General features: G+C 60.6%; 2 protein-coding genes across 17 annotated transcripts in view; one reads left to right on the top strand and one right to left on the bottom strand.

Moving 5' to 3' along the window:
* Positions 1-924: 924 nt before the first annotated feature.
* Positions 925-23638, bottom strand: FGFR4 (fibroblast growth factor receptor 4). Of its 6 annotated transcripts, none has more exons than XM_072873684.1 (21): positions 23502-23635; positions 22498-22601; positions 22313-22408; positions 21122-21272; positions 19282-19521; positions 5926-6195; positions 5730-5819; positions 5358-5524; positions 5147-5270; positions 4656-4846; positions 4399-4537; positions 4121-4314; positions 3732-3877; positions 3346-3467; positions 3135-3245; positions 2804-2994; positions 2297-2419; positions 2147-2217; positions 1750-1887; positions 1576-1681; positions 925-1488 (listed from the first exon to the last, which is right to left on the bottom strand). In XM_072873684.1, the coding sequence occupies exons 1-21, from the start codon at positions 23569-23571 to the stop codon at positions 1342-1344; spliced, it is 2991 nt and encodes a 996-aa protein (XP_072729785.1). In that variant the 5' UTR covers positions 23572-23635; the 3' UTR covers positions 925-1341. The 6 variants fall into 6 exon arrangements, with proteins under 6 accessions (XP_072729785.1, XP_072729786.1, XP_072729787.1 ...); XM_072873685.1 differs by lacking the exon at positions 23502-23635 and adding an exon at positions 22697-22931; XM_072873686.1 differs by lacking the exon at positions 22313-22408 and having other exon boundaries at positions 23502-23638.
* UIMC1 (ubiquitin interaction motif containing 1) overlaps positions 22940-25242 on the top strand; it is a 40308-nt gene continuing 38005 nt past the window's right edge. For 8 of the 11 annotated variants that reach the window (XM_072873696.1, XM_072873697.1, XM_072873690.1 and 5 more), the window contains exon 1: positions 23500-23684. The gene's annotated coding sequence lies outside the window, so the exon portion shown is untranslated. The other 3 variants (XM_072873695.1, XM_072873694.1, XM_072873693.1) reach the window with 3 other exon arrangements.

The raw sequence follows: 25242 nt of genomic DNA, 5'->3' as shown, positions 1-25242 counted from the left end.
TGAGCAGGGGGCCCCGGGCTGGCTCTGCAAAGTGCTGGGCTCCCCAGCACGTGCAATGCATGGCTGAGCTGAGCCCAGCACAAGGGCAGCCACAAGCCGCATCCCTTGAGAGCCTGGACCCCAGCACCATTGCAGCAGGGGGTAGGACCGAGGGTAGGACCCCTTTTCCAGCTGCCCCAGGCCCAGGTTCTGCTCGCCCCCCTCCACTGGCAGCGGTTTGGGGCAGGCTGTGCCAGAGAGCCAGCTTTCAGGCTGGGGGGCTGCGAGTGCAGCTGGGAGCGGGAGGAGGAAACAAGATCCCGGGGCTAATGGCCGGCAAAGCCCAGCCCTAGATGAAACCCTAGACCCAGGGAGAGGGCTGGCAGGAGGGGGCGAGACAGCTGCAGCCCCCTCTGCCCACGCTCCCGGCAGAGCCGGGCACTGCGGGGCAAGGGGGGGGCAACACAGGCACTGGGAAGCAGGGCCTGAAGCTCCCCAACCCATGCTCCCAAGGGTGCTGGGGCTCCGGGGAGGCAGCCCAGAGCCCGTAACTCACTTATCTGGTGTCCCAGGGCTGGCCCAGGCAGGGGGGGGCTGTAGGGGGTCCCCAGCACGCAGGGCCTGGCCCCAGAGCGCTTTCCCAGCCTGGGAGCCCGCAGCAGTTGGGGGATCAGTTTCAGGGCGATGCTGGTAGCGGAGTTCACGGTGGCTTAGCGCAGCAGCGGCTAATGGGGAACAGATGCGAGGGTGCTTTGTGCCAGAGTGGGCCTGGAGGCGCGGGAGTGGGGACATCGCTTCCTGCACCTGTGGCACTGCCTCTGTGTCCCCTGGGAGCAATCGCAGGCCCCTGCTCCGGCTGGGGCGAGAAGGCAGCGAGGATGCAGCCCCCAACCCGCCTTCCCAGCTCGGCTAGGCCCTTGGCCCCCCAGAAACTGCGCCGGGGTCTATTCCAAAAAAATAATTTATCAGGTTGATATTTCATGTACATAAATATTCATCTCTATGGCTATGTACAGAGGCAGTGGGAGCCTGGCAGGCAACGGGGCTCCCGCCCAGAGACACTTCCACTGAAGCACTGGCCAAAGCCCAGCTCCCTGGGCGATGCCATGGGCATCCCGGGCAGTGCCCGCCCCAGAGAGACTCTGGCTCCCGCTGCCCTGCAATGCCAGGCAGGTCTCAGCCACGACTGAAGGCTCAGTGCTGAAATGGAGCCCTGAGAGAGAGACACCCTGCCCCGGCGCTGCGGCTCGGGGCCCTGCCCGCCCACTGCTCACACCGGGCAAAGCAGGGAACCTGCGGGAACCCGGACCCACTCCCCGCGAGAGCAGAGGTGCCCTCAGCATTGCCCTTCCCTTCCCACCCTTAAGTCCTCACACTGGGGTAGGAGAAGAGGCGGGGAGCCAGCGGCAGTGGGTCGTGGGTGAAGACGGAGTCGTCGGAGGAGCAGGAGCTGGCAGTGTCCTCGCAAGAGGGCGAGTATTGCTCAAAGGGCATGGAGAGGTCCAGGTACTGCAGGGAGAGTCGGTGCCAACAGTGCTGGTGCCGTCAGCGCCCGCACCGCCCACCCTGCCACCCGCCGGACCCCCGCCCACTCACCTCCTCTGAAACCGCCACCAGGATCTTGTCCAGCCCTTCCACAAGCTGCTTGAAGGTGGGACGCTGCGAGGGCACGGCGTGCCAGCACTCCCGCATCAGCATGTACCTGGGGGAGATGAGGAGTTTGTGGGGTCTCGCTGTGCCCCCTGCCCAGCCCACCTGGCCAGTACTCACAGCTCATGGGTGCAGTTGGATGGCCGGTCCATGCGGTGCCCCTCCTTCAGCAGCTTGAAGAGCTCCTCGACGGGGATGCCAGGGTAGGGAGAGCCCCCCAGCGTGAAGATCTCCCACATCAGGATCCCAAAGGACCACCTGGGATCACGTGTGGCAAAGGGGGGTCAGCCACATCCTAGGACCCTCCCCGGGCAGGCAGGGCCCTGGCTCACCCCACCGCACCCTGCGGTGCCATGGGAGAAGGTGGCATCACCCCTGGGGAAGATGTGCCCTGCTGCTGCTGTCCCCATGGCATACTCCCATCCTCATGGAGACTCTCCAGTTTGTGCACAACCCCATGGTGCTGACTTGTCCCACACCCAACAGCGTCCTCCGCCCCACCAGCCCCGCAACTCACACATCGCTTTGGTGGGTGTAGACACGGTCGAACAGGGCCTCAGGTGCCATCCACTTCACTGGCAGGCGACCCTATGGGAGCAAAGCCCCTGCTCAGCCCCAGGTGGGGGTCCTGTCCCTCCCCTCCCCTCTCCCAGGCCCCCCCACTCACGTTGCTGGTTTTCTTGTAGTAGTCGATGTCATGGACATCCCTGGCCAAGCCAAAGTCGGCGATCTTCATCACACTCTCTGCTGTGACCAGCACGTTGCGGGCAGCCAGGTCACGGTGGATGCACTGCCAGGGGGATTGTTGCCCACAGGGGGTATGAGATGGCGGCTCCAGCTCTGTGCGTCCCCTCCCCACACCCAGAGCCACCACTCCCCTCCCACACATCCCCCGTGGCCACCCTGCCACCGGACTGGTTGCAGTGACAGGTGCAGCGCAGGGGACACACCCAGGAGGTGGGTCAGGCTTTAAGCCCCACATTTTTTGGGAGATACTGCCCTGAGCTTTGCTGGATGTGGCCAGGAGGTTCTAGACAGCCCGGGGGAAGGGGCTGGGCTCCCCCTCCCCACTCAGAGAGGGGACAGTGGGGGGACACAGCTCCTCCATCACCACCCTTCCCCGCCCCGGGCTGTGCTGAGCACAGGCAGCCCACGCGGGCTGTGCCAGCCCTACCCGTTTGGACTCCAGGTACTCCATGCCACGGGCCACCTGGTAGACACAGGAGACCAGGTCCTTGAAAGAGAGCTGCTCCTCAGGCATCGCCGTGATGTCAAAAGCGTAGTCGGGTGTCGGGGGGCGGCGGGCACGGAGGTACTCACGCAGGTTGCCCTTTGCGGCAAACTCCACAATCACGTACAGCGGCCCTGGGAAGGGTGTCCACTCTGCTCAGCCCCCGCCCTACCCCACTGCAGCATCCTGCCTGGCACTGTCCCCAGCAGCCCCATGCCCTGCCCCGGCTCCATGCCCGTGCCCTGCCCAAGCCCTGCCTGCACAGCCCCCTCACCGTCCTGTGTGCAGACTCCCAGGAGGTTGATGATGTTCTTGTGCTTGTCCATGAGCTTCATCATCTCCATCTCGGATATGAGGTCAGCCAGGTCCTTGTCCGTGGCGTTGTCTGGGGAAGGAGGGCCACGTCATCATGCCAGCTGGGGTGGCACCGCAGCCTGGCACTGATGCCACCTCTGTGCCTGGGGCACTGGCAGGGGAACCATTACCTTTCAGCATTTTCACAGCCACGGTGACGGCTCTGTCTGGCCAGTCTCTGTCGATGCCGTAAGCCTCTGCCCGCACCACCTGGCCAAAGCAGCCTTCCCCCAGGGGCTTGCCCAGCACCAGCCTGACAGGGACGGGCAGAACCGTGAGGGACCGCAGGGATGCCCCACCCCCTGCCACCACACGGCCAGACCCCAAGGGGCAGAGGCGGCATGGCTGCCCCTCTCTGGTCTGAGCAGAGTCCCAGCACCCCAGGGTATGGTAGTGCTGAGGTGTCTGGTGATGGCTGGAGACCTCCCCATCTGTCACCTGCGTGCTACTGTCCCTGGGGTGGCCAGGGAGAGCAGCCCCCAGACCCAGACCTGCCCCACACCACCCGGCACCGTACTTGTCTCGGGGGAACTCCCACTTGGCATCGAGGGGCAGGTCCAGCTCCATGACCCCAGCCAGCATCGGGGCGCAGCTGGAGGAGAGACGAGTGACGCGCATCAGGGACGTGCTGGACTTCCCGGAGGAGCTGGAGTCCAGGGAGAACTGCAGAGAGAGCCGAAGGGACCTCAGCCATCCCGCCCTGTGCTCCGGGGCTGAACAGAGACCCAACGGTGCTGCAGCGAGACCCTCACTCGGAGCAACGGGGCAAGGGAGCCACAGGAGGCAGTGGGAAGGGCAGCCCCAAGGGCAGCAGCAGGGTAAGGTGTGACAGGTGCAGGTGGCACTCGGAGACAGTTGGTTGCCAAGGTCCCCCCCGTGCCCCCAGGGCTCCAGCTTGGCACCCACCTGTCGGATGAGTGGGAATTTGGAGAGCTTGTGGACCGCCATGGGCTCCAGGGGCTGCTTGCTTGACTGAGTCTGCATCCGGCACAGCACCACGATGATGGCGGCCATGGCCACGGCCAGCGAGCCTGAAGTGTAGATGATGATGTCCGTGTACTTGGCCTCGGGGGCTTCTGCTTCCTGCACCAGCTCCTCTTCTGGAGGGAGCGAATGAATTGGCTTGAGTCACGGTCCCTGCGTGCCGGGGGTCCCAGCTCCCACCCCAGGACCCCCAGCCCTACCCGGCAGCACGGTGAGCCAGGCAGACTGGTAGGAGAGGCCGATGGAGTTCCCTGCCAGGCAGGTGTACTCGCCAGCATCCTCCACAGAGACGTTGCGCAGGTACAGCACCTCCACCTCGGAGCTGTTGATGTCTGCAGTCTGCCAGGGAAAGGGATGGACGGTCAGCATCCCTCCTCCTCCTCGGGGGGCTCTGTGCACCCCCCGTCACCACTTTGGGGTGGGCGTCTGGCACCCAGGTGCTTCCAGCCCTTGTTACCTTGAGCACTTGCACGTAGGGGACTCCGTCGGGACCATAGCTGCTGCCGTTCACCTCGATGTGCTTCAGCCACTGGATGTGGGGCTGGGCATCGCTGTAGACCTTGCAGAAGAATTCCACATCACTGCCCACCAGGGCTGTGGTGTTGGCGGGCAGCCCGGCCTGCAAGATGGGCCTGTGTGGGGACCTCTCTGCACAGAGGAGAGCAGAGCGGTGTCACCGACACGGTGGCCCAGAGTAGAGGCTCCTTTCTGCCTCCCTCTGCCTGCTGTGAACCCATGGAGAACCCTTCCCCAGCCCTACAGCAGACCAGTGCAACCCAAGCCTGGCCTTCATCCCCACGTCCCTCGCACCCACGGGACATGCGGGCTGCGCCAGCGGAGAGGACACGAGCAGACGCTCCTCTGCCCCCTTCCCCATGACCCCAACCTCTCTGCGAGTCGTGGGGGGAGCGGGGAGCCAGGACCAGTGCCACACTGAGGAGCCCTCACCCAGCACGTCCAGGAGGTAGCTGTAGCGGATGCTGCCAAACCTGTTCTCCACCAGGCAGGTGTAGTTGCCACGGTCAGAGGGCACCACGCTCTCCATCACCAGGCTCCAGTGCTGGTGCCGGAGCTGCAGAGGAGGGAGGTAAGGCGGCGAGGTGTGATGGGGGGCCAGACCCTGGGAGGGGAGGCTGTGGCGGGGGGCCCTGGCCCTTACCCGGATGCCCCCGATGCGGTGCTCCCCCCGGAACTCGCGCCCATTCTTGAACCAGCGGATGCTGGGGCTGGGGCTGCCTGAGGCGGGGCAGCGAAACTTCACTGTGTTCCCCGCGGGGACTGCATACAGCTTCTTGTCCATCCGGTGCGGGTGAGTCCAGTAAGGAGCTGGGGAGACACGGGACGTACAGTGGGAGGGGGCCAAGGGGCAGCAGGAGGCTGCCGGAGCTGCTCCCAGCCGCTCATGCTGTGAGCAGGAGGCAGCAGTGCCCCGCACGAGGCCCTGCCCCGAACGGCCTCGCTTGGGGGCAGACAGGGCCCTGTGCTCCCGCGCCTGCCCCAGTTGCCCTCTCCTGCGCGGGGCGGCACTGACCTCTGTGCACATAGACGGGCTCCTCGTTTCGGTCTCCGTGGGGACTGTCCCCATCACTGTCTTCATCGTCATCACCTGAAGCCAGTGAGTCTGCAAGGGAAGAGGGGTTGAGAGGGACATCCCTGCCTGCCCAGCCAGGCGGGCAGCAGCTGCCGTGCTGCCCCAGGGGGGAGCTGGGCGCTGCTGGGGCTCCTACCCACGATGGAGATAGTGAAGTTGCGCAGGATCTCCCCAGTTCCCTGTGCCCGGCACACGTAGAGCCCCGAGTCCTCATAGGCGACCTCCGAGATCTCCAGCAGGCTCTGCCGGAGATGGATACGACTCCCTGGGACAAGTGGCCGGGACTCCTTGTACCAGACCACACTGGCACCGCTCTGGTTGGCATCACAGTACAGCTTCAAGGCGTTGCCCGGGTCCAGCAAGAGGTGTTCCTCTTCCGACTCCAGCAGCGGGCTCTCGAACAGCTCTGGAGAGACGCTGTGAGTGCCTGGCCCTATGCTCACCCCTCCCCGATGGCAGGGCCATGCCACACACCCACCCCGGTGCGAAAAGCACGTGGTGTGGCACGGCCTGGTGCCCGGAAGGCAGGCGAGGGCCGGACTCTGCCCTGGGGTGCAAGGACGCGGCTTCCCCAGCAGCATGTCCCCATCCAAGGCCACACATGCCACCGTCCTCCTGCAGGGGCCACTCCCAGCAGCGCAGCCCAAACCTGTCCTGCCTCACCGAACACGGGCACCAAACCCTATCGGCCACCCGCCGTCGGGCCTCCACACGCCCCAAGCACAGCCGGGACCCCCAGCCCTGGCTGGCCTCAGTGATGCCCAGGCTGGGCAGCAGTGCCCTGCCTGCCAATGGCTGGCAGCAGGCGTGGGCACGTGGAGAGCAGAAACAACCCAACCACCAGCTCGCGTATTGCTGACTGCCTGCGTGCGGGGGCCTGGGACACACACGTGCGTCCCCAGCCCTCTGTGTGGCCATCACAGGGATGTGGGGTAGCTGGGCCTCTGCTCCCCTGGGACATGTGCTTCTCCTGTACCCACCACCGAGAGGCACGGACCACCTGCACCTCTAAGGCGTTTGTGCACTCGCCACTGAGCCACACACAACTGCCACAGCCCACAGCGTTCACGCCATCCCGCTCTGCCGCGCACGTCCACTGAGCAAACTAAGCCCCCACAGCGCAGGGACAGCCTGCCTGGGGCCACCCTGCTCCTTCCACCCCCCACACCTCCTTGCCCGGTGATGGAGACGCTGGCCCCCCCGTGCCGTGCCCCAGCCGGACGGGTGCCCCCAGCTCCCGCCAGCCCAGCCCCGCAGTCAGAGCTGTGGGGCTCCACGCCCACGGGGCTCGCTGCCCAGCTGGGAGTCGGCGTTCAGAAAGCAGGACCCCCATCCCATCCCACTGCCCCCAAGCCCCCTTTCACCCCCCCGCAGCCGTACCTGGCTCCATCGCCCTGCCCTGGGCAGCAGCCGCCAGCAGCAGCAGCCCCACCAGGACCTGCAAGAGGGGCCGCATCTTCCAGGCCCCTCCGGCGCGGCGGCTCCCACCCTGCGGGACAGGCAGGGCCGGGGTGAGCAGAGCCGGGCAGGCAGCGCCCTCCCACGCGCTGCCCTGGCCAGGCAGGGACCCGCCGACAGGGAGGGGGTGGCGGGTCCCCGGGACAGTGGTGCGGGGTCCCCAGGGCACGCCGAGGGTGGGTGCGCATGGAGGGGAGGCAGAGCACGGGGGGGCCCTGAGGAGGGTGAAACCCCTTCCAGCCCCCTCCCCTCCCTTGACGGCTCGGTGTGGGGGGCGACACCCCGGCTGGGTGCGGGGACCCGACCCCTCCAGCCAGCCGCAGCCTGGCCAGGGCGCTGGGAGAGGTTACCCGGGCACGGGGGGAGGGGGGCTGGGGGTGCCGGGGTAGGGGGGGATCCCAGGGAGGGGGGTCCCGGGCGGGGGTGGGGTGTCCCGAGGGAAGAGGGGTCGTCCCGAGGGCGGGGGTCGCGGGCGGCGGCGTTACCGGCGGTGACGGGCTCCCTCGGCGGAGCCGCCCGCGCAGCGCGGGAAGGGCCCGGGCAAAGTCCGGGGGCCGGCGAGCTCAGCGCCGCCGCGCCCCGCACCGCGGCCCCATGGCGGGCAGGGCTCGGGACGGTTCCGGGCTGGGGCTGGGGCTGGGGCTTGGGCAGGCTCCGGCTCCGGGCTCGCTCCGGCCCCGCTCTGCCGCCGCCGCCGCGGGCGCGGGCACTTTGTAGGGCGCGCTCGGGTTACAGCGGCGCCGCCCGCCCCGCCCGGAGCGCTGGGGGGGCGGGGGGACCGGCCCGAGCCGCGGCTGTTGCAACCGGCCCCGCTCCGCCGGCCGCCGGCTCCTTTGCAAACCGACCCGCCGCCGAGCTGGGCGGGGGGGTGCGGGGGGCGGGCGGCACCCCCCGGCACGGCCCCGCCGCCGCAGCATCGCCCCGCAGGTGGGGAACGCGTGGGGCTGCGGAGCACCCGGGGCTGCTCCCCTCCACCGCCCCCCGGGCAGACCGCACGTGTTGGGCCCCCACGCCCGGAGCGGCACGTCGGGCAGGGGGTGGCGAGGCCGCCTGTGCCCCCTCTTCCCCCCGTGGCACCCCGATTGCCGGGAGCAGGGAGATGCCGAGGGCTCCACGGCAGCGGCACCCACCCCGCTGGGTGGCCCTGGCCCGGGCTGGGCGCTGCGCGTTGCTGGGTGCCCGGCAGCCTGCTCGCTAATTGCGCCGCAATTAGTTGCGGCGTTATCGCTGCCGGTGCCATAAAGCGGCTGTGACCCTCATTAGGAGCCCATAACGGAGCGTCGTAAAACACCGCGAGGCCGCGAGCCAGGGTTGGAGTGGCCCTAATCTGACCCATAAACACTTCGCCTTCACTTTCCCCGAGCTGCTGCCTGCACCAGGGCGGGCAGACCCCACTGCCCACCGGCCTGCCTGCATGCCCACACAGGAGCCCTGGGCACGGGAGGAAGCCTGGCCTCAGACCCTCTGCGCCGCCACGGTCCCCGGGCACACCTTCCCCTGAGCATCCTGCTGCCAGTAAGAGGGTACAGAGAGTGGCCCCAGCGCATGGTCAGGATCCGGCCCCAGAGCTGCTCTCCCGTGCTGCATCGCTGTCTGCTTCGCCATCTTTCTGCTTTCCAGCAAGACCTGCCAGAGCCGTGGTGAGCCCCGCACACAGCCTTGCCCGTGCTTGCAATGGGTCCTGAGGTGGTGTGACTGGGGTGTGGCTGTCACTGTCACCCCCCACCCCATAGGGCCACGCCGCCAGGGCCAGTGCACAGCTTTGTCCATGCTGCTCTGGCGTGTGAAACCAGTGACTTCCAGCACGACACGGTTTCACTGCAAGGGCTGGCTGGTGCTACGATCTCGCGTAGCACCGTCCACCCCATGCTGCTCCCCGCCTGGGGTGCTGGTCCCCACCCTGGGGTGCTGGTCCCCTCCCGGGGTGCAGGGGCACATGGAGCAGTCCCCGGGGCTGGCAGCCCCCGGCAGCTGTTCATTCCTGCCAGCGCGTGAAGCGGAGGAGAACATCAATTTCACGGAGCAGCAGCCGCTCCTGCAGAGCTCGCAGCGTGCCGGAAGCACAGAAAAATGTTGGGTTCAGCTCGATTCGAACCGAAACCAAATTAAAACCAGAGAGAAGAGGTCATTCCCAGCGCCCAGAATGCCGGGCGAGAGATGGCACTGGGGGGAGCCTGTGGGAGCCACAGCCTGGAATGGGCACAGAGAGACCCCTGTACAGCAGCCAGGTGCCCCAGCGCTGGGTACGGCGTCAGGTGGGAGCAGGGCAAGGGGACCAGTGCTGGCACCTCACCCTGTGCCACACCAAGCATCCCTGCCGGGCCAGGGTGATGCCAGGCGCAGGCTGGGGCACAGTGGGGCTGTGCTGCGGATGGCTGGGAGCCGGTCACCTCCCTGCCGTGGGGCAGCGCTGGGCCAGGGGTCGGGCTGCCTGGCTTGATTTATAACAGCAACTGACGGCAAACAAAAAGCCCTTCACGGCAGCGCAGTCCCACCGCCTGCCACCCGCTGCCGGCAGCACCGCCACGGCCTCCGCCACGCCAGCAGCTGAACAAGGGGGGATTGTGCCAGCACCGGTGTGCTGCGGGTGCACCCCTGCCCCAGCACCCTCCTTTGCTGCCCCTGTCCCCCCCAGCCCCGCAGGCTGCTCCCATCAGCTGCGGCACTGCTAGGGACACGTGCCTCCCCGGCCGCTGAGCCACAGAGTGCGGGAGCTCAGTCACAGCGAGGTGCCCAGGGAGGGAACACATCCCCAGGGCCCTTGCAGATGGGGCAGCGAGTGGGCTGGCACAGTGCAGATGGGGCAGGGGGACCCGCACTGCCCCATGCCCACCTGAGGAGAGGTGACCCCTTGGCCAGACCCTCGGCCTCGCTCATGTGTGCGGGGCCCCGCGGCAGCGAGCGCGCACGAGGGGCTGGGCACGCCGGGGCCGGCACGCTGGGACTCCACCCGCCCGCCCCTACCCCTTCCCCCAGGCAGTAAATCATCCCCACTCCCCTCATGAAAGGCCCGTGTATGCGTTGCCGGCGCAGGGAGCCTGCCTGGTGCCAACAATATTGCTCTTGGAAGGCAGCCGGGGCTGTGGGAACACAGCCGCCCCTTGTGCCTGGCCCCAGCGCTCGCCGCCACTCCTGCTGCGGTGGCACCTGCGGCCAGCATGAGTGCGCGCGGCACGGTGGCTCCTGGGGGGCCGGAGCCTGGGGGGCTCCTTCCTCCTGGAAGTTTCTCTTGGCCTCCCCTGAACGGCTGTTGTTTGGGGCACAGCCTCCCCGTACCCCATATGTGCACAGGGTCTGGGGGCTGAGGCTGAGCAAGCTCATGCCATGTGCGGGGGTGATGTGAACCTCCCGGCACCGAGGGAGCGGGTGAGCCCCGGAGCACAGCGCAAGGGCTCCCAACGCCATCTAGCCCCGCCGGCCTTGACACATGGCAGCGTCCAGCCCCAGCCATGACCCGCTACCCTCGTATCAGCAGGGACCTGCCAAGACAGGCAGGGGCCAAGCCGGAGAGGCTGGGCAGGACGCTCCGCAGGGGCCAGGTCGGGTGCCGGAGGCAAGCAGCTGGGTTCTGGGCAGCGCTCTCCGCCAGGCCCCGGTCTCACCTGCCCATCCTTATCTCCGGCAGGGAGGGACTGATGGAGCAACCTGGCCCGGTTAAGGTTTAACCAGGCAGAACTTGGCAAACATGAACCTGCTGCTCCCTCTGCGGAACTGAGAACGTGGGGCCTGGTGTGGGGGCTGCAGGACGGGGACACCGGGGCCCCGGGCTTCGGCCAAGCCCCCAGTGCGGCACGGGAACACCCACAGATTCAGGCACCGAGGGCCGAGCTGGGAGCACATGGGGCTGGGGCTGGCCTGGCAGCACAGAGCGGGCAGCGCCATGCCTCGTCCCTGCTGCAGCCCTGCCGCCTCTGCCCGTGCCAGCTGCGCTGGATAGCATTGGGGCTGCAGCTGGTGCAGGGAACAGGGTGCAGGGGGCCAGGATGGGTGCCGCTCCCCTCGGGGACACGGCACACACCACGCGCTGGGCTGGGCACAGTGGTGCCCATACGGGGGCTGAGCAAGCAGGAGCTTTGCCTGCCAGCCCTGTCCCCCGCGTGGCCTCGGGGGCTCCTCCTGGGAGCGGTATGGCCGCGGCAGGGGGCTGCAAGGCAGAAACAGGGCCACCCCGATGCTCCCAGCCCCTAATCGCAAGCAGGCGCCCGGCCTTGCCTCCACATCTGCACCTGATTTACTCGCTGGAGCCAGCGAGGCCACGAGGGATGGCAGTGGTTGGGGCTGTGGCCAGGGCTGTCCTCCCCCCGGCTGAGCGGGGGACCCAGGGCCCAGCCCCACACACTGCTGGAGCAGCAGCCAGCTCCTCAGACCGGCAGGCTCCACGGTGCTGGCTGCGGCACGGGCAGGGGACGGCAGTGCTTCCGTGGGGGACGTGGCTGGCGGGTGGCTCCGTGCCCTGCACCGCGCCTGCCAGCCCGGAAGGCGCTGGGGCTCGGCCCGGCGCAGGCAGCCAGAGCCCCGGCCCGGCGAGGTGCTGCCTGGAGAGGCCCCGGCAGGGAGGAGCAGGACTGGGCAGCCCTGGCCGCAGCCGGGCAGGGGCACTGGGCTGGCAGCACGCTGGCACCGGGGCACAGCCTGGGGACAAGGGCCATGCTCCGTCCTCGGCTTCCCCCAGCATGTGGGTGGCTCTGGCCCCATAGCCAGGCTCCAGCTGGCTCCCTCCCGTCATGCCTGGGAGTGCCGGGGCCCCCCAACAGCAGTCCGGCAGCAGGACGGGCAGCCAGCAGAGCGAGGACACCAGTGATTTTGGCACTCACCTGGTCTGTGCTTGGAGCACGGGGCCGGGATGGACCTACCATGGGCACAGCATGGCTGGCAGGGCCACCTGGTTGTGGCTGTCCTGGCATGGCTGCTGCCAGCCACCCTGCTGCTGGGGAAGGGGACGTGCCAGGGCTACAGGCAGCCCCGCGGCCGCCACCTCCTCCCCTGCACCTGCCCTGGGGAGCACCTGCACCCACGGAAGGTCCAGGAGCTGCCAGGCACACCACAGCCCTGCCGTGAGGGGGGGGAAGGGGTCAGCGAGGGACAGGCTGGCAGCGGCAGGCATGCTCGGGAGGCAGACGCAGCCGTCCCTCCCAGCACTACCCACACAGCTGATGGCATTGCCGCCCTCGGTGCCAGCACAAGGCTCTGCACCGCTCCCAGGCACGCTGGTCCCCTGCGCTCTGCTGCAGCCCTGCCTGGGGAGAGGAGCAGGACAGTTGGTCCCAGGCACCCGAGCCCGCCCCAGCGAGCGAGCTGCCCTCGAACGGACAGCAGCAGAGCACGCTTGCCATCACGCTGCTCCTGTGCTGCCACGGCAGTGCCAGGGAACAACCCAGTGTCCTGCGGCAGTCACGGATGTTTTCGGCACAAGCTGCACAACAGCTTGCAGAAGTGCCAGAAGCCTCCCAGCCCAGACTGTCCCATCTTCCCCTTGGTGACTGCGGCGTGCCCAAGGTCTTGCTGACTTGCCAGAGCGGCACAGAGGAAGGCACTTACTACTGGCTTTGTCTGGACCTCAGGGTGCCGCGGGATGACAGCAGGGCCTTGAGGAGAGCAGATGGGAACACAAGCCTCCCGCCCCTCCCAAATAGGTGTCTGCATCCTGTTCTTTGCTTTGAAGTATGGCAAAATCCTACGAAGGGCTCTAGCAGAGAGACAGCACCCAAAAGTAGTAATAAACACTCTATTTGGAGAGCTTCACCTTAGGGAAACAGCAGATACATAAACACTGTGTACAGGGGAAGGCAAAACTGTCAGTACACAGACAAGAGTGACACACCGGACTGGGCAGTGCTGGAAATGGATCCCTCTTGGTGTCGACGCATAGCACATCTAGCGGGCACCTGCCCTGGTACAGCGGGATGAGAGCTAAGCAGCAGAGATCGGAGTTGGAGGCCATCCAGGGCTACCAGGCGCACAATGCTTCCTTCAGTTCATCGCAATTTTCTGCTCATTGATCAGCTCGCAAGGTTTAAAAGGACTCCCTCTGTAGCAGGAGACTAAGGTCAGACCTCAGCAGTGGAGCAAGACTGGTAAACATTAGGAAGGCGAACCCAGACCAGCAGGAGCCTGTCCTAAGGGAAGATGGCAGATTCTGTGCAGGGTGAAGAAAAACAAAGCTCATGCACAGCCTGGAGTGGGGAAGGGAAGGCACTCACTCCAAGCACTGAGATTAGCAACCAGCTCTCTCTCTCTCCTTGTTTAACCTGACCAGTGCGCACACCAGACTTTGGAAGTACCTCTACAGCCCGGCTCTCAGCCCCGTGAAGGCGTCAGCTGCTCCCCTGGCACACAACGCTGGGAGTCAAGGGCCCCAAGACCGCCCTCCAGCAGCTGCTGGGGCCACGCAACAGGAGGCAGCAGCTTGGCTCAGCCCACCCTGGCAGCACGGTGTGCCCGCGGCTGTCACCCATGCCCCTGCCAGCTCCACAGAGCCCCACCAGCCAGGGAAGTCCTCGGAGGGGCCACATCCGCATCCTTCTGCCCTGTGGAAGAAAAACAGCGGGACGTTTGCCATGGACTAGCAAAGTCTCAGCTCCACGGAGGCACTGATGCAGGGACAAAGCCGTGGGGTGCCTGACTTGGAGCACTGGCACTGAACATGAGGCCAGCCCAATGCACATGGCTCTTGCGGTGGCCTAGCAGAGAACAGGCAATGCCTTAGCTTAAGGCAAAACATCTAAAGAACTCTTCCAAAATGCACAGCAGTCTCAGATGCCTGCCCTTCCTTCCGGGGCCTTTTCTAACAGATCTAGTACATTAGCACCATGAAGAGACCATCAGTCTTAATTTCTGGGTTTGAAATATAGAACATCCCTTTTCCAGGATGGTACAAATCTGTAAGAATTTTGAAGAGAGGGGTTGGGCAAGTAGTGTCTAATGAAGGACTAACGAAGGCAGGTTTCCAAAGGATTTGTAGCTTTTTAGTCAGCTAAGAATTTGATCAAGTTATACTACAGTTTTCTGCTGCATCTAGATTTATTGCCTCTCTTTTCCCTTAAAACCCTCCTTCCCCAGAGTATTTTGGTGGCAGCAGGGAAAATGCTGCACTTCCACACAGACCCCGACAGAATTAGAGATGAACTCACCCTGCTCTGCCTTCCTCTGCTGATTGCATTCAGATCTTGGAGATCTCCACTGCTGCCAAGTTTGGCTGAGATTGGTTTAAGTCACAGGGGGTAAAGACACACACGGTGAATGATCACGTACACCTGTTTCCATAGGAAACCAGGCTAAACAGTTACTTCCTTCCACGTGGAAATCCTCAGAGCAGAGGGCTGAGGAGAGCCAGGAGCTCTAACCCCTCTCGCAGCCCTCCACTCCCACCAGCAGCAGTTTGCACACCAGAAGTTGTAACTACTTGTTAGACAGACCCAAACAACCCAGCTCCAGAACCAACGGCTGCGGTACTGCGACAGGCTCTGATGGCAATCAGTGGCTCATGAAATTCTGCACACAAACCTGACCGGCGGAGGCATGGAAAGAGATGCCACTCCGGTTATTCCCTATTTTAGGCCTGTACAAAGCCAGGCAACCGGCACAGTGTCCCATCCACGCTGCATAAGCACTGCTCGCTACGGTCTAGGAGTTCTCCTCCAGCAAAAGCCACCTCTGAGCATGGGATGCTGGCCCTCCAGGTGCAGGAATCCATTATTTGCTCTGGTGAGGGAGGTGGCCGCTACCAGCCTGTTGCCAAATCCTCCTTATACCAGATACACACTTCCTCTCACACCGCACCCACCTTCACAGGAAGCAATTACACAATGAAAACTACTCTAAGGGAGTGAAGTATTTGCTGTCTAGCAAGTCTCTTCCAGCTGGATCCTTTTTCTGACAGATTCAGTCCCCGTTCTGCTCAACGGGTGCATACAGGAGGGTAGGGCTTTGCTTATCCAGAGGGATAATGAAACCATTGTGGGCTGGCAAAGGATGTGCGTTCTTGGGCCACCAACAACTCCAAGAACAGTGCTGCAACTTGCTCTAGAAGTCTTGGCTGAAATAACTGTAGCCTCCTGGGGCAGTTGACTCTTCCCGGACATACTGCTGTGGCGGGAATGGTCCAACAACCGGCACTGCTCCTGGCATCCTGGGCATCGAAGGGAGCAAGAGGAAGAGAAGGGAAAAGAGTCAGAAGTGCTCTGAAATCTGCCAGCTGCAATCACTGCTCAGCAGGCATGGCTGTCAGTGGAGCAACAGCCTACTGTAGCCAAGTCAACAACTTGCCAGAAAAGCTTCCAAGTGCATCCTTGCCCTCCGTGCGTGTGTGTAAACAGACACCTTCAGCATGGCAGAATTAGCTACTGCGCAGCTCAAGGACTGTTAAAGAGCTTCCATTACCAAGCAAGTATCCTGGCTCTCTTTAGACTGCAGAAGCTGGCCTGGAACAGGACTGAACGGCTGAATCCAGAAGCAGCTTTCTGAAAGCGAGCTGTGTGGCTGCAAAAGCTTGGGCAACATCCGTGTCCTTAAAGGGAACATTTATGCGTGTGTGTTGGGAACGTTCTCAATGTTATCTATCTAGAATGGGATACTTGCTATTTAGTGATCCGGCTACGCTGTTCAAGAGCCAAAACTTTCCTGGGATGACGGATGGAGCATGTGTCTTCCAGTCAAGTACTCCAGAGAGTCAAGGGACCATGGGACTGTTATTCCATAGATAGGCAACAAGAGATCCCAGTTTTCCTCCTGTCCTTTCTGGGAAATTTGGCTAGGAGTCTGTCCTCACTTCAGGTAGGGTTTCCTAATACCTCTTTCTTGTAAGAAGCTCTCTAACCAACCTAGGCTCATTACTGATCCTTTTTTAGCAAAGGCTTTGAAATTAGACATCTGAACTTTGACAGTGTCCAGAACAAGTATTTTTGGTATTAATCATCTGGCAGCCTAAATTTTTCGGATTAATAATATATGCAGGGGATGCCATTATTTAACTCACCAGCTGTGAGAGCAGGTTCAGGAATATAGTCTAGGTTTCTGGAGCATGCTGACTACATGCCAAATTTTAAGACAAGCAACCCCAAGAGAGATTAGAATGGCAAGCAGATCTCCACTAAGCCAGTCTTTAATTAAATTAAAATCTCAGTTATTAGAGAAGCAGTGTTTAATGGGTTCAGGCTGGACCCGCTCCCTGCAAAGGTCCACACTGAGCTGAACCATCAAGAACCAAAAGCAACTGCAGGGCACTTCTACTTCAGCAGCATCCCAGAGCTGTCTGCAGAGGGAGCTGCCCAAGTGAGTCGGCTTCAGGACAAACAGAGCAAGCTTGCACAGACCCTGTTGTTCTGCTGGCAAGTTAGCTGGAAGTACACATTCAAAACTACATTTTAAGTTATATTTAACCCACCGATTTGAATAGCGAGGCTGGAAACACACTTAGACAAGAACATTACTTACTGATTCTTGTGTTTGAAGCCACTGATGTGAGCTTGGTACTGCTCTATGGAGTTCAGTACTATGTTACATGTACTGCAGGGGTACCCCTTCCCAGCTGAAACAGACATCAATGTTAGCACACACAGCTAGCCAACAACTTGGTGCCTGAGGTAGAAACAAGTGAGATAGTCAATCACTTGATGTGTTAAACAACGGCTAAACAAAGACAAATAGCAAGTCAATAGCCTGACCAGGTGGGGAGGTCACAGAATCCCACTACCCCACCATGTATCGGCCAGTCACTGCGAGGGAATTGCTAAGCCAGAAAAGCTTTCCTGGTCAGAACATGGGTTTGTTTATCTATAAAAACAAAGACACATTTCCTATAAATGGTTCACAATATCAGACATAGTAAAAATCTCAGCATTAGGACACCAAACCTGATGTTATACTGCCTTTGCAAATCCATTTCTCTCCCAAATTCCCACTTCTCCTGGTCTGTACATCTCATAACAGAAAATGAGGGAGATACTTAATTTGTAAGCTTAAAGTGTTTCAATAAAAAAACATCCAGAGGAGATTACACACAATGTCCAGTTCCACAATGCAGCATTCTGCTAAGCCTTGCTGTGGTGCCAACTGAGAATATTAAGCTCTATCCTCAAGCAGTTTGGTTACAGTCAGCGTATCAGTTAACTGCAAAAAAAAAAAAGTTTCCAACAATGGTTGTACTAGACAGATCAATGGTTTTGTGTAACATGACAACTCCAGCTGGAATGAAAGTTCAGGAGGTCACAGATACCAAACAGGCAAGTATGGCAGCACAGGAGTCTCTAACAGGGGAAAATCCTGGCAGTTGTCCTCAAGACATGAAGTGCTCCTGAATTTTGGCTTGCTGGGGAAGGGCCCTGCCTGGGAGTCTCACAAAAAATCATTTCCTTAAGGTGAAAGAGGAGACTCACCCCAGGGGTGCAGAGCAGCATAATCACTAAGTGAGGAGCACAACATATGATGTAGCAGACATTTCCCCACCTGGCTGCTGCACCTTTGAGAGATTTCAGACTCTAGTGTGCCATTCAACTCTCAAAACAGAGCTGGACCTGGGCGGGAAAGGCCAGAGGAGCAGTTACAGCCCTGCACGATTGAGGTAAAGATCTCTCTGTTGCAAATCTGACAAACAGGTGTGTGCACAAAGTTGTCTAAACTGCACTCCTGCACCCCAAACTGGTGGTTCCTAGAGGAACTTTAAGCAGACAAACACCTCGGTGTTGCACTGCAAAGAACACATCTTTACCTGCTGCCAGCCAGATCCCAGCAGAGAGAAATTTAGGGACAGGCATGGCTGTTGGCACACAGAGATGGGCAAAGAGAGCAGGAGAAAACATCCCTGACTGCAGCCTATCACATCTGAGCAGCCCCTGATCACAGCCCAGGCTCCGAAACCTTGCCTGAACAGTTTAAGTGCCATGGAGACGTGGATGTAGGTACTCCGGTTCTGCTGGCACTTCACAGGAGACATCACTCACACAGGCAAGGGTACTGCCCACCTACCCAGCCTGCCTAGGCTGCGGCTCCTGCCACTGTCAGCGCCTGAGTCACACTAAAGTGGAACCATTCATCAGGCCCCACTAATTAGGTAAAGAGCAGATGGGTAATGCTAGATACCAAGCACCTTTTCCATCTCCCACATGACTACGCGATGTGGGAGAGAATATTACTTGGATAATTGAGCCTCATTTCTCCTAAGTGCTATCAGTATCTAAAGGTGGCCTGCAAAGAATTAGAACAATTAATCTCCTGCTTGTGTGGGTTTTTACAACAGAGAAAGAGGCCCTTGAAGAAGATTTTAAGATGATTTGTCTGCTTATTATTTACCTCAAGCATCCAGCAGGTACTAGACTTCCTGGTCCAACAGAAGGCTGCTGGGAGGAACAAGGGAGTTTACTGTGAGCTCCTAATGCTTTCACTGGACTCCAAGGGCTTTCATCACGTAGAAGTGCTCATAAGCAGCAGATCATAAACCAAATGAGTTTTAACTGTCTGCCTAAAGTTCCTCCTTAATAGCTCTTTTTTTTTTTTTTTTCCACATTCCTGCTTGCTCCAGAGAGAGTTGCATTAGTTCATCAGATGGAAGTGCCCACACAGAGGCAGAAAGGCATTCAGGGAGAAATCTCTCTGGCTTTCATGTGCTTTGAAGCAGCAGGTGCAGTTAAACCTATTTCTTCCATCTTTGGCTAGTCCTCTCCAAAGATGTTTTTTAAGCATCAAATGCCACTTTTATCTTTCCATTTTGGATGCAATCCACCTAGCTAGAAACAGTACTGGCCAAAATCCCTGGATTATCCGCACAGAGAATAAAAAGGACACATCCCCGATTAGACAACATTGCAAAACACAACCCAAAGCTTGTCACAAGTAGCTACAGTCTAAAACCTCTGTTGCTGCCGGGGGGTTACAACATCAACCAAATCAATCTTACGGTGTGTAACCAAGACCCCATCACGAGCAATTCTTCTCTGCTCCCTCCACACTGACTCTCTTGTCCAAAGACCTGTCAGACACATACTGTCACTCTCCCACCCTGCTCTTCAGCTATTTATTAGCCTGCCTGCTGAGAACTCACCCATGAAGGACGATGCCGGTGCATCAGGGGTTCGGCCATAGTGTGCCATCAGCTTGTGTTTGGTCTCCTGCTTTCTGTGCTTCTTGCCTACATAATGCTGTTTTGCCATAAGGGGGTTGTTGAAAGTGGCATGGCAGAGGCTACAGAACTTGTCTGGGTCAGCAATGTCCTTGTTCTCTTCGTTAGAAGACACGGTAGAGGTGGGGAGGGTAGCAGGATGTTTCTGTGGGGGTACTGCTTCTGTAGGGTGAATCCAAACTCTTGGTCAGTCACAGAACTCAGAGGTAAAAAACAGTCACTTTATTTCCCCAAAACCCACATTAAAAAAAATAACCTGCTACACCTAAACCCCAAACCTAGACAGAGAATATGAGACATCTAGATAAATTCACGTTGCTCCTACCTCTTCCCTTAACACTGCAGAATTGAAAGGTGTGTGGTAAGACAAGTCAGAGTAGGCCAAAAAAACTTTCAGGGTTAAAAAAAACCCCAACAGATTTGCATACTTCTCCTTAGTGGAGTTAACATAAGCATGGCTGTATTCAAGAAACACTGGACATGAATGAGCTTCCACCTACTATTATCACCACCCAGCCAGAACACAGGTACAAGCCCCGTGCAGCAAAGGCAAGCGGGTTTCTGGAAACACCGTGCAGCTGCAGGACTTGATCCTGAACTGAAGTCATGAGGAGTCTTGCCTGAGAAATAGCATGAACAGAACTAGGCCCGACGGAGTGAACCCACACAGAGAAGCGACTCTCCTATCTGATGGAGAAACCCGCACCTTCTCTTTACGGGGTACCAAAGACCAGAGCAAGGAACTTTCTAAGGACCAGAGAGCTCCTCTCACACCGAAATGGCAGGTACACACCAGACCACTCATGCATACATCCAAGCCTTCCTGAAGGCTCCTCTCACACCTGAAAGCAGGGGCTTCAAAGAACAAAAACATCCCATGGGCCACCCTGACCGCGGAGGTGGCTTCACTGTGTGTACACAACCTAGCAAAGGCCTGAAGACACCCCAGGACGGACAGTTTCTGCCTGGAAGATCCTATCTCAGAGCTAGCACAAGCTGCCATCCTCAGGTGTACTCAAAGGCTGCATTTTCCCTCTGTTCTGACTGGCTACAGCACCCCAGGCTCTCAGCTGCCCCTATCCTCCCTGGACAGAGGGTCTCCCGCTCCACCCAGTGGGCCTTTCCATCTGCTAGCAAAGGGATGGGACACACAGGCAGCTGCACCGGGTCAGACCCGAGGTCCACCTGGACTGTATCCTGTCATGAGAGCAGTCAATGGCAGGTGACGTGGGAAAAGCACAAGGTCAGGACAAGCACATACTGATGCTTCGCAGCCATACTCTCCCAGTCCCCAGCTATCTGCAGCTCACAAGTCCCTGAACCTCAGAGACTACATTTTCATAGTTGAGTAGCCCTGATGAATTTGCCATATCGGAGTTTCACCAGTCACTTCGGTCCCTGTAAGCTTTTAGTGAGCATCATATCCTGACAGGCATTTCTACAGCTTAACATCACGCTCCCTGAAGAGCGGGTCTCTTCTGGTCCCTGCACACAGGGATGGGTACAACGCTGCTGCAAGCTGCATTTCTCCCAAACAAAGCAAAACAAAAAAATACATAACTTTTAGCCAATGCCAGCCCACCAAGTAGGCTGCTGAGAGAGGCCATGCCTCTAGAGGTGCACTGCTGGCTTACTCTGTTTCACAGTAAAGAGTACGCACATCCTCACAAGAGCTTACACTTGGGGTCCAATGAACCTCTCAACTTTTTTATTGCTTGAATAGCCCCTCGGTACAACATGAAGGCGCTGTGGACAGTCATACCTTCCACTTTGGGGGACTGCTGCTTCATGTTCTTGGCATGAGTCTTTCCCAAGTAGTGAGACGTTGCCACGGCCGGAGAGGAAAAGGTCATGTTGCAGATGGGACAACACTTGTTCCTGTCTTCCCCACTGCTGCCTTCCTGCTTGCTGTCCTGTGCACACAGAATCACAGAGTGGCTGAGGTTGGGAGGGACCTCTGCAGGTTGCCTCGTCCAACCTCCGTGTTATGAGAAGAAGCACTAAGGCTTAGGGGTCTAAGGAAACAAGGTAATCAGAGACATTTGGGTGTTTAGTGGAAGAAATGTGACCGAGTAGCACTTCCATGATGCAGCGTCATCCTCTCCTTCATTAGAGAGTGTTCTTGCACCAGATTCCTTTTTCTAATCTGTCAGTGAACCGCTCCAGGCAGAGGGGCAGCCCTGGCCTGTATGGGTTAGAACAAGGTTAACTGAGTGGCTGCCAGAATTGGAACAGGCAGCCTTTTACTCTGTAAGGTGTGAACTGAGCAACACAAACATCGTTATCAGCTGGGTCATCTGCAACAGGATGCCAGCGGAGCAGGCAGCAGCAGTCACTTCTAAGCCTAACACTATGTGCGAAGGCATCTGCCTTTATCCCCCTCCCCGCCGCAAATGTTGGGAGAGTTAGGGATTAAAGCTGAAGCAATCATAAAAGCAGAATCAGTTTCCCAAATGAGTCATGGGGCAGACAGATGGCCAAGTGGAACGCAGTGCCTTTACTGACCAACACGCTCCAGCTACCGGCTGAGGAGACCTAAATAAGTAAATAAAATGATCGCTCTGGAAAGAGAATTCCAGTAGACAGTCAACCCAACGTGCTCCCTGTGGCAGTAAAAGTTACACGATGATAAGTTGCCTGACAAGTTGTCCCTCCTATTCACTTTTCCCTGTCCTTTCAAGCATTGCTATCAATAAAAGGCAATGTGTGTTTGTTTAAACGAGGAAGACATACTCACTGAGGCTGTTTAAATGGGAAGGGCAGCAGGCTCTGTGCTCGCTGAGACAAGGCCTGGCGACACACCTGCCATCGAGCTCTTCAGTTCTCACAACGCCCTTTCCGAGAGTGTTTTCTTCATTTATTCATAAAGGCGCCCAGGCCATACAACAGCCTTTAGGCCAGCAGGTCCTGCTCGGCAGTGCTCAGGTCTATATGCTGTATGCTCTCCTCTCACCTGCTTCGCATCCAGCCTCATCTTCTTCCCGTGGGCGAGCTCCTCTCCGCCGCGGATGGACAGGTACCGCCTCACCTTGTTGGCGTGCTTCTTGCTCTGGGGAAAGCAGAGAGAAACCCGCCCGCCCCGCTGCTCAGCACCCCGCGGCGCCCGGCGGCGGGCGGCGGCGGCTCCCCGCTCCCTACCTGGTAGTGGGCCAGCCTCTGGGACTCGGAGATGAGCAGGGCGCTGCACACCTTGCACTGGGCCTCGGTGAAGATGTGCCCGTTCTCCCGGATCAGGCGCTCCACTGCGGGGGGCACAACCGGGGCGTCAGCGGCCCGACCAGGCCGCAGGAGGCCGCGCTGCACCTCACGGGCCCCGTCCGCTCCCCCGGCTCCTCACCTGCCTCCTTGCCCACCGGCAGCCCCGCGGCGTCCCCGTTGCTACCCGCCCCGTCCGCCATCGCCGCCGCCGCCAGCCCCGCCCCCCGCCACCTCCCGCCGCTCTCGCGAGAGCAGCTCGCGCGCCCCCCTGCGCCTAGCAACGGCGGGGCGGCCTCCCGCGAGAGCTCCGCGCGCCCTCACGTGCCCGCGAAGGGAGGCGGCGGTGGCGGCGGCGGCAGCCATGTCGGTTGTGGGCAGGGCGGCGGGGGCCGGCGGCTCCTCGGGCCCGCTTGCCCGCGCTCGCCGCCGGCCCCGCGGGGCCTGGCCTTTGTGGGCGCTTAAGCGACACAGCGGCTGCTGCGGTGACAGCGTTAAGCGCAGGCGTAGCTTTGGAGGCACCGAGACTCCCCCCACCGCGCTCGTAGCGTCCCGGGAAACCGGCGGCCGCTGCCCTGCCCGCAGTGCCCGGCACCGGGCTGCGAAAATGGCGACAGCGCCGGCACTTCTCGCCGCGCCTCAGGACGAGGCGCCGGGGCCCACAGCCCCCTCGGCGCCGGGCCCGCCGCCCGCCCGCGACATGGCGCCGCCCGCTTCGCCGCCCCGCCGGCCACGTGACGCGCCGCGAAGCCGCCGCCGCCATCTTGGTTGAGGGCAATGAGGCCTCCGCCGCCAACTTGAGTGCGGGTGAGAGACCCGCCGACCGGGGCCGGCGCGGCGGGGCGGCCCGGCGGGGAGGCAGCGGCGCCGCCGCCTGTCGCCGCGCAACGGGGCGGCCCGGCGGGGGCGGGGCGCCGGCCCGCGGGAGGCCCGGGCCCGGTGAGTACCTGTGCCCCGCGGGGCCTGCCGCACCGCTCCGCGCCGGGCCCGCTGCCCCGAGGCTCGCCCGGGGCCCATCCGCCGCGGGGCGCCCGGGGCCGGGCGCCGAACCCCTCCGGCCCGGGGCCGTCTCTTCCCCCGGGGGAATCCCGGGACTGACCCCCGGGGCAGCGCCAGGGCTGACCCCCCAGGTAATGCCCAGCGGCCCCCGCCCCGGGTGATCCGGGGACCGGTCCCCCAGCGCCAGCCCTGTCCCCCGGGGGGAAGGGACACCCAGTGTCGTTCCCCTCAAGGGCTGTGCCCCAGTCCCTTGCCCTGGTACCGTGCCTCTTTGCCTGGGGACACCCTGAAACTCCTCTCCCACAGCAGTCCCCTGGGGAGGGCACCTCGAAACCGACTCCCCAGCGCTCTGCCCTGGCCCCGTCCCTTGAGGCATCCCCGCGGGCTCGCCCAGGGGCCAGCTCCTGCCCTTCCTGTTTCCCCCTGCCAGGCCTGGCTCCCTCCCCTTCTCCTGGGGTAGCCCCAGCACACTCGCCTTGATTCACCCCGCCTATGGCTGACCCCCTTCCTCCCGAGTTCACCCCCCATCCTGCCTGGGACCCCCGGTGCTTCCTCCCTAGGGTGATGCTCGTTGAGTAGCCCCGACCCTGCCCTTGTCAGTGTCCCTGCAGAGCCCTCCATGCCCGAGGGCAGCGGGTTGGGAAGGGGAGGGGAGGACCTCGGATGGGTGCTGGGGAGAGGGTTGCTCTCTCCCTCGGATGGGTGCTGGGGAGAGGGTTGCTCTCCCCCCACGCAGGGCCTGTCCTTGGAGGAGGGAGGGGTGTTGCATGCAGGACTTGCTTGGGCTGGGCTAGAGGGAAGCTGAGCAGTTAGCATCTCCCGCAGAGCTGAGCGGCGTTTGCAGATGCACAGTGCTTGGGCGTGCGTGGCCTCTGTGGTCCCTGTGTCCCTTCTGGTGAAGAGCCAGCTCTATAAATGGATAAATCCTGTAAACAATTCCTCTCCCCCCGTGGCACTGTGAGCCCTCATGTCCTGCTGGTCGCACAGCATCAGCTGGGCCCTGCATGCCGGGTCGAGCTGAGGGTCTGGGGATGATATTCCAAGGATATGTGCAGTGCTGACCTGCCTGAACGCGGAGCCGCTTCGTGGTGCTGCCGGGGAGTGTCGTGCCTCTTCTTCCTGAGGTGGGGGGAGTTGTTTACAAAGCAACAGCCTGTGTCTCAAACGGCTCAGAAACTCATCCGGGGATGAGAGTCATTCATTTTTGGCTTCATTTTCAAGCATTTTTCAAGCTGTCACAGCTTGGCAGGTCTGTAGCTGCAGTGTCAAGATTTAGAATTATTCTGTCGGTAATTGCTTTCTGATTCATCAAAATGATAGATGAGAGGGAAAATGACAAATAATCACAAGTTGGGGATCTTCAAGGATATCCCTAAATATGTGACTGGAGAAGCGTGGCATGTGCGAGTCCCTTGTCAGGAGGTCACCTTTGCTGTCAGAGCATTTACAAAGAAATTTTCTTAAATTCAGAGTTGGAAAAAAACCTGGATAACTGGAAAACTAGTCTGTGAGCCAAACTGCAAAGGTAGTTTTAGATAATTCAGTCTTTGGCCTTTTGTGTTGCATCTGAAAGCAGGTATCATCACCTCGGGTACTAGCAACTGCCCTTTCCAAGAGTGCTAAAAGCAAAATACAGCTTCTGTGCTTAACTTCCCTACCTGGAGAGGGGGAGTGTGCTCTGATGCGTGT

Source organism: Ciconia boyciana, chromosome 9 (assembly GCF_034638445.1).
Source record: "Ciconia boyciana chromosome 9, ASM3463844v1, whole genome shotgun sequence".
NCBI classification, from domain to species: Eukaryota; Metazoa; Chordata; class Aves; order Ciconiiformes; family Ciconiidae; genus Ciconia; species Ciconia boyciana.
The sequence above is the reverse complement of the archived record's forward strand: the minus strand, read 5'-3'. Positions and strand labels throughout refer to the sequence as shown.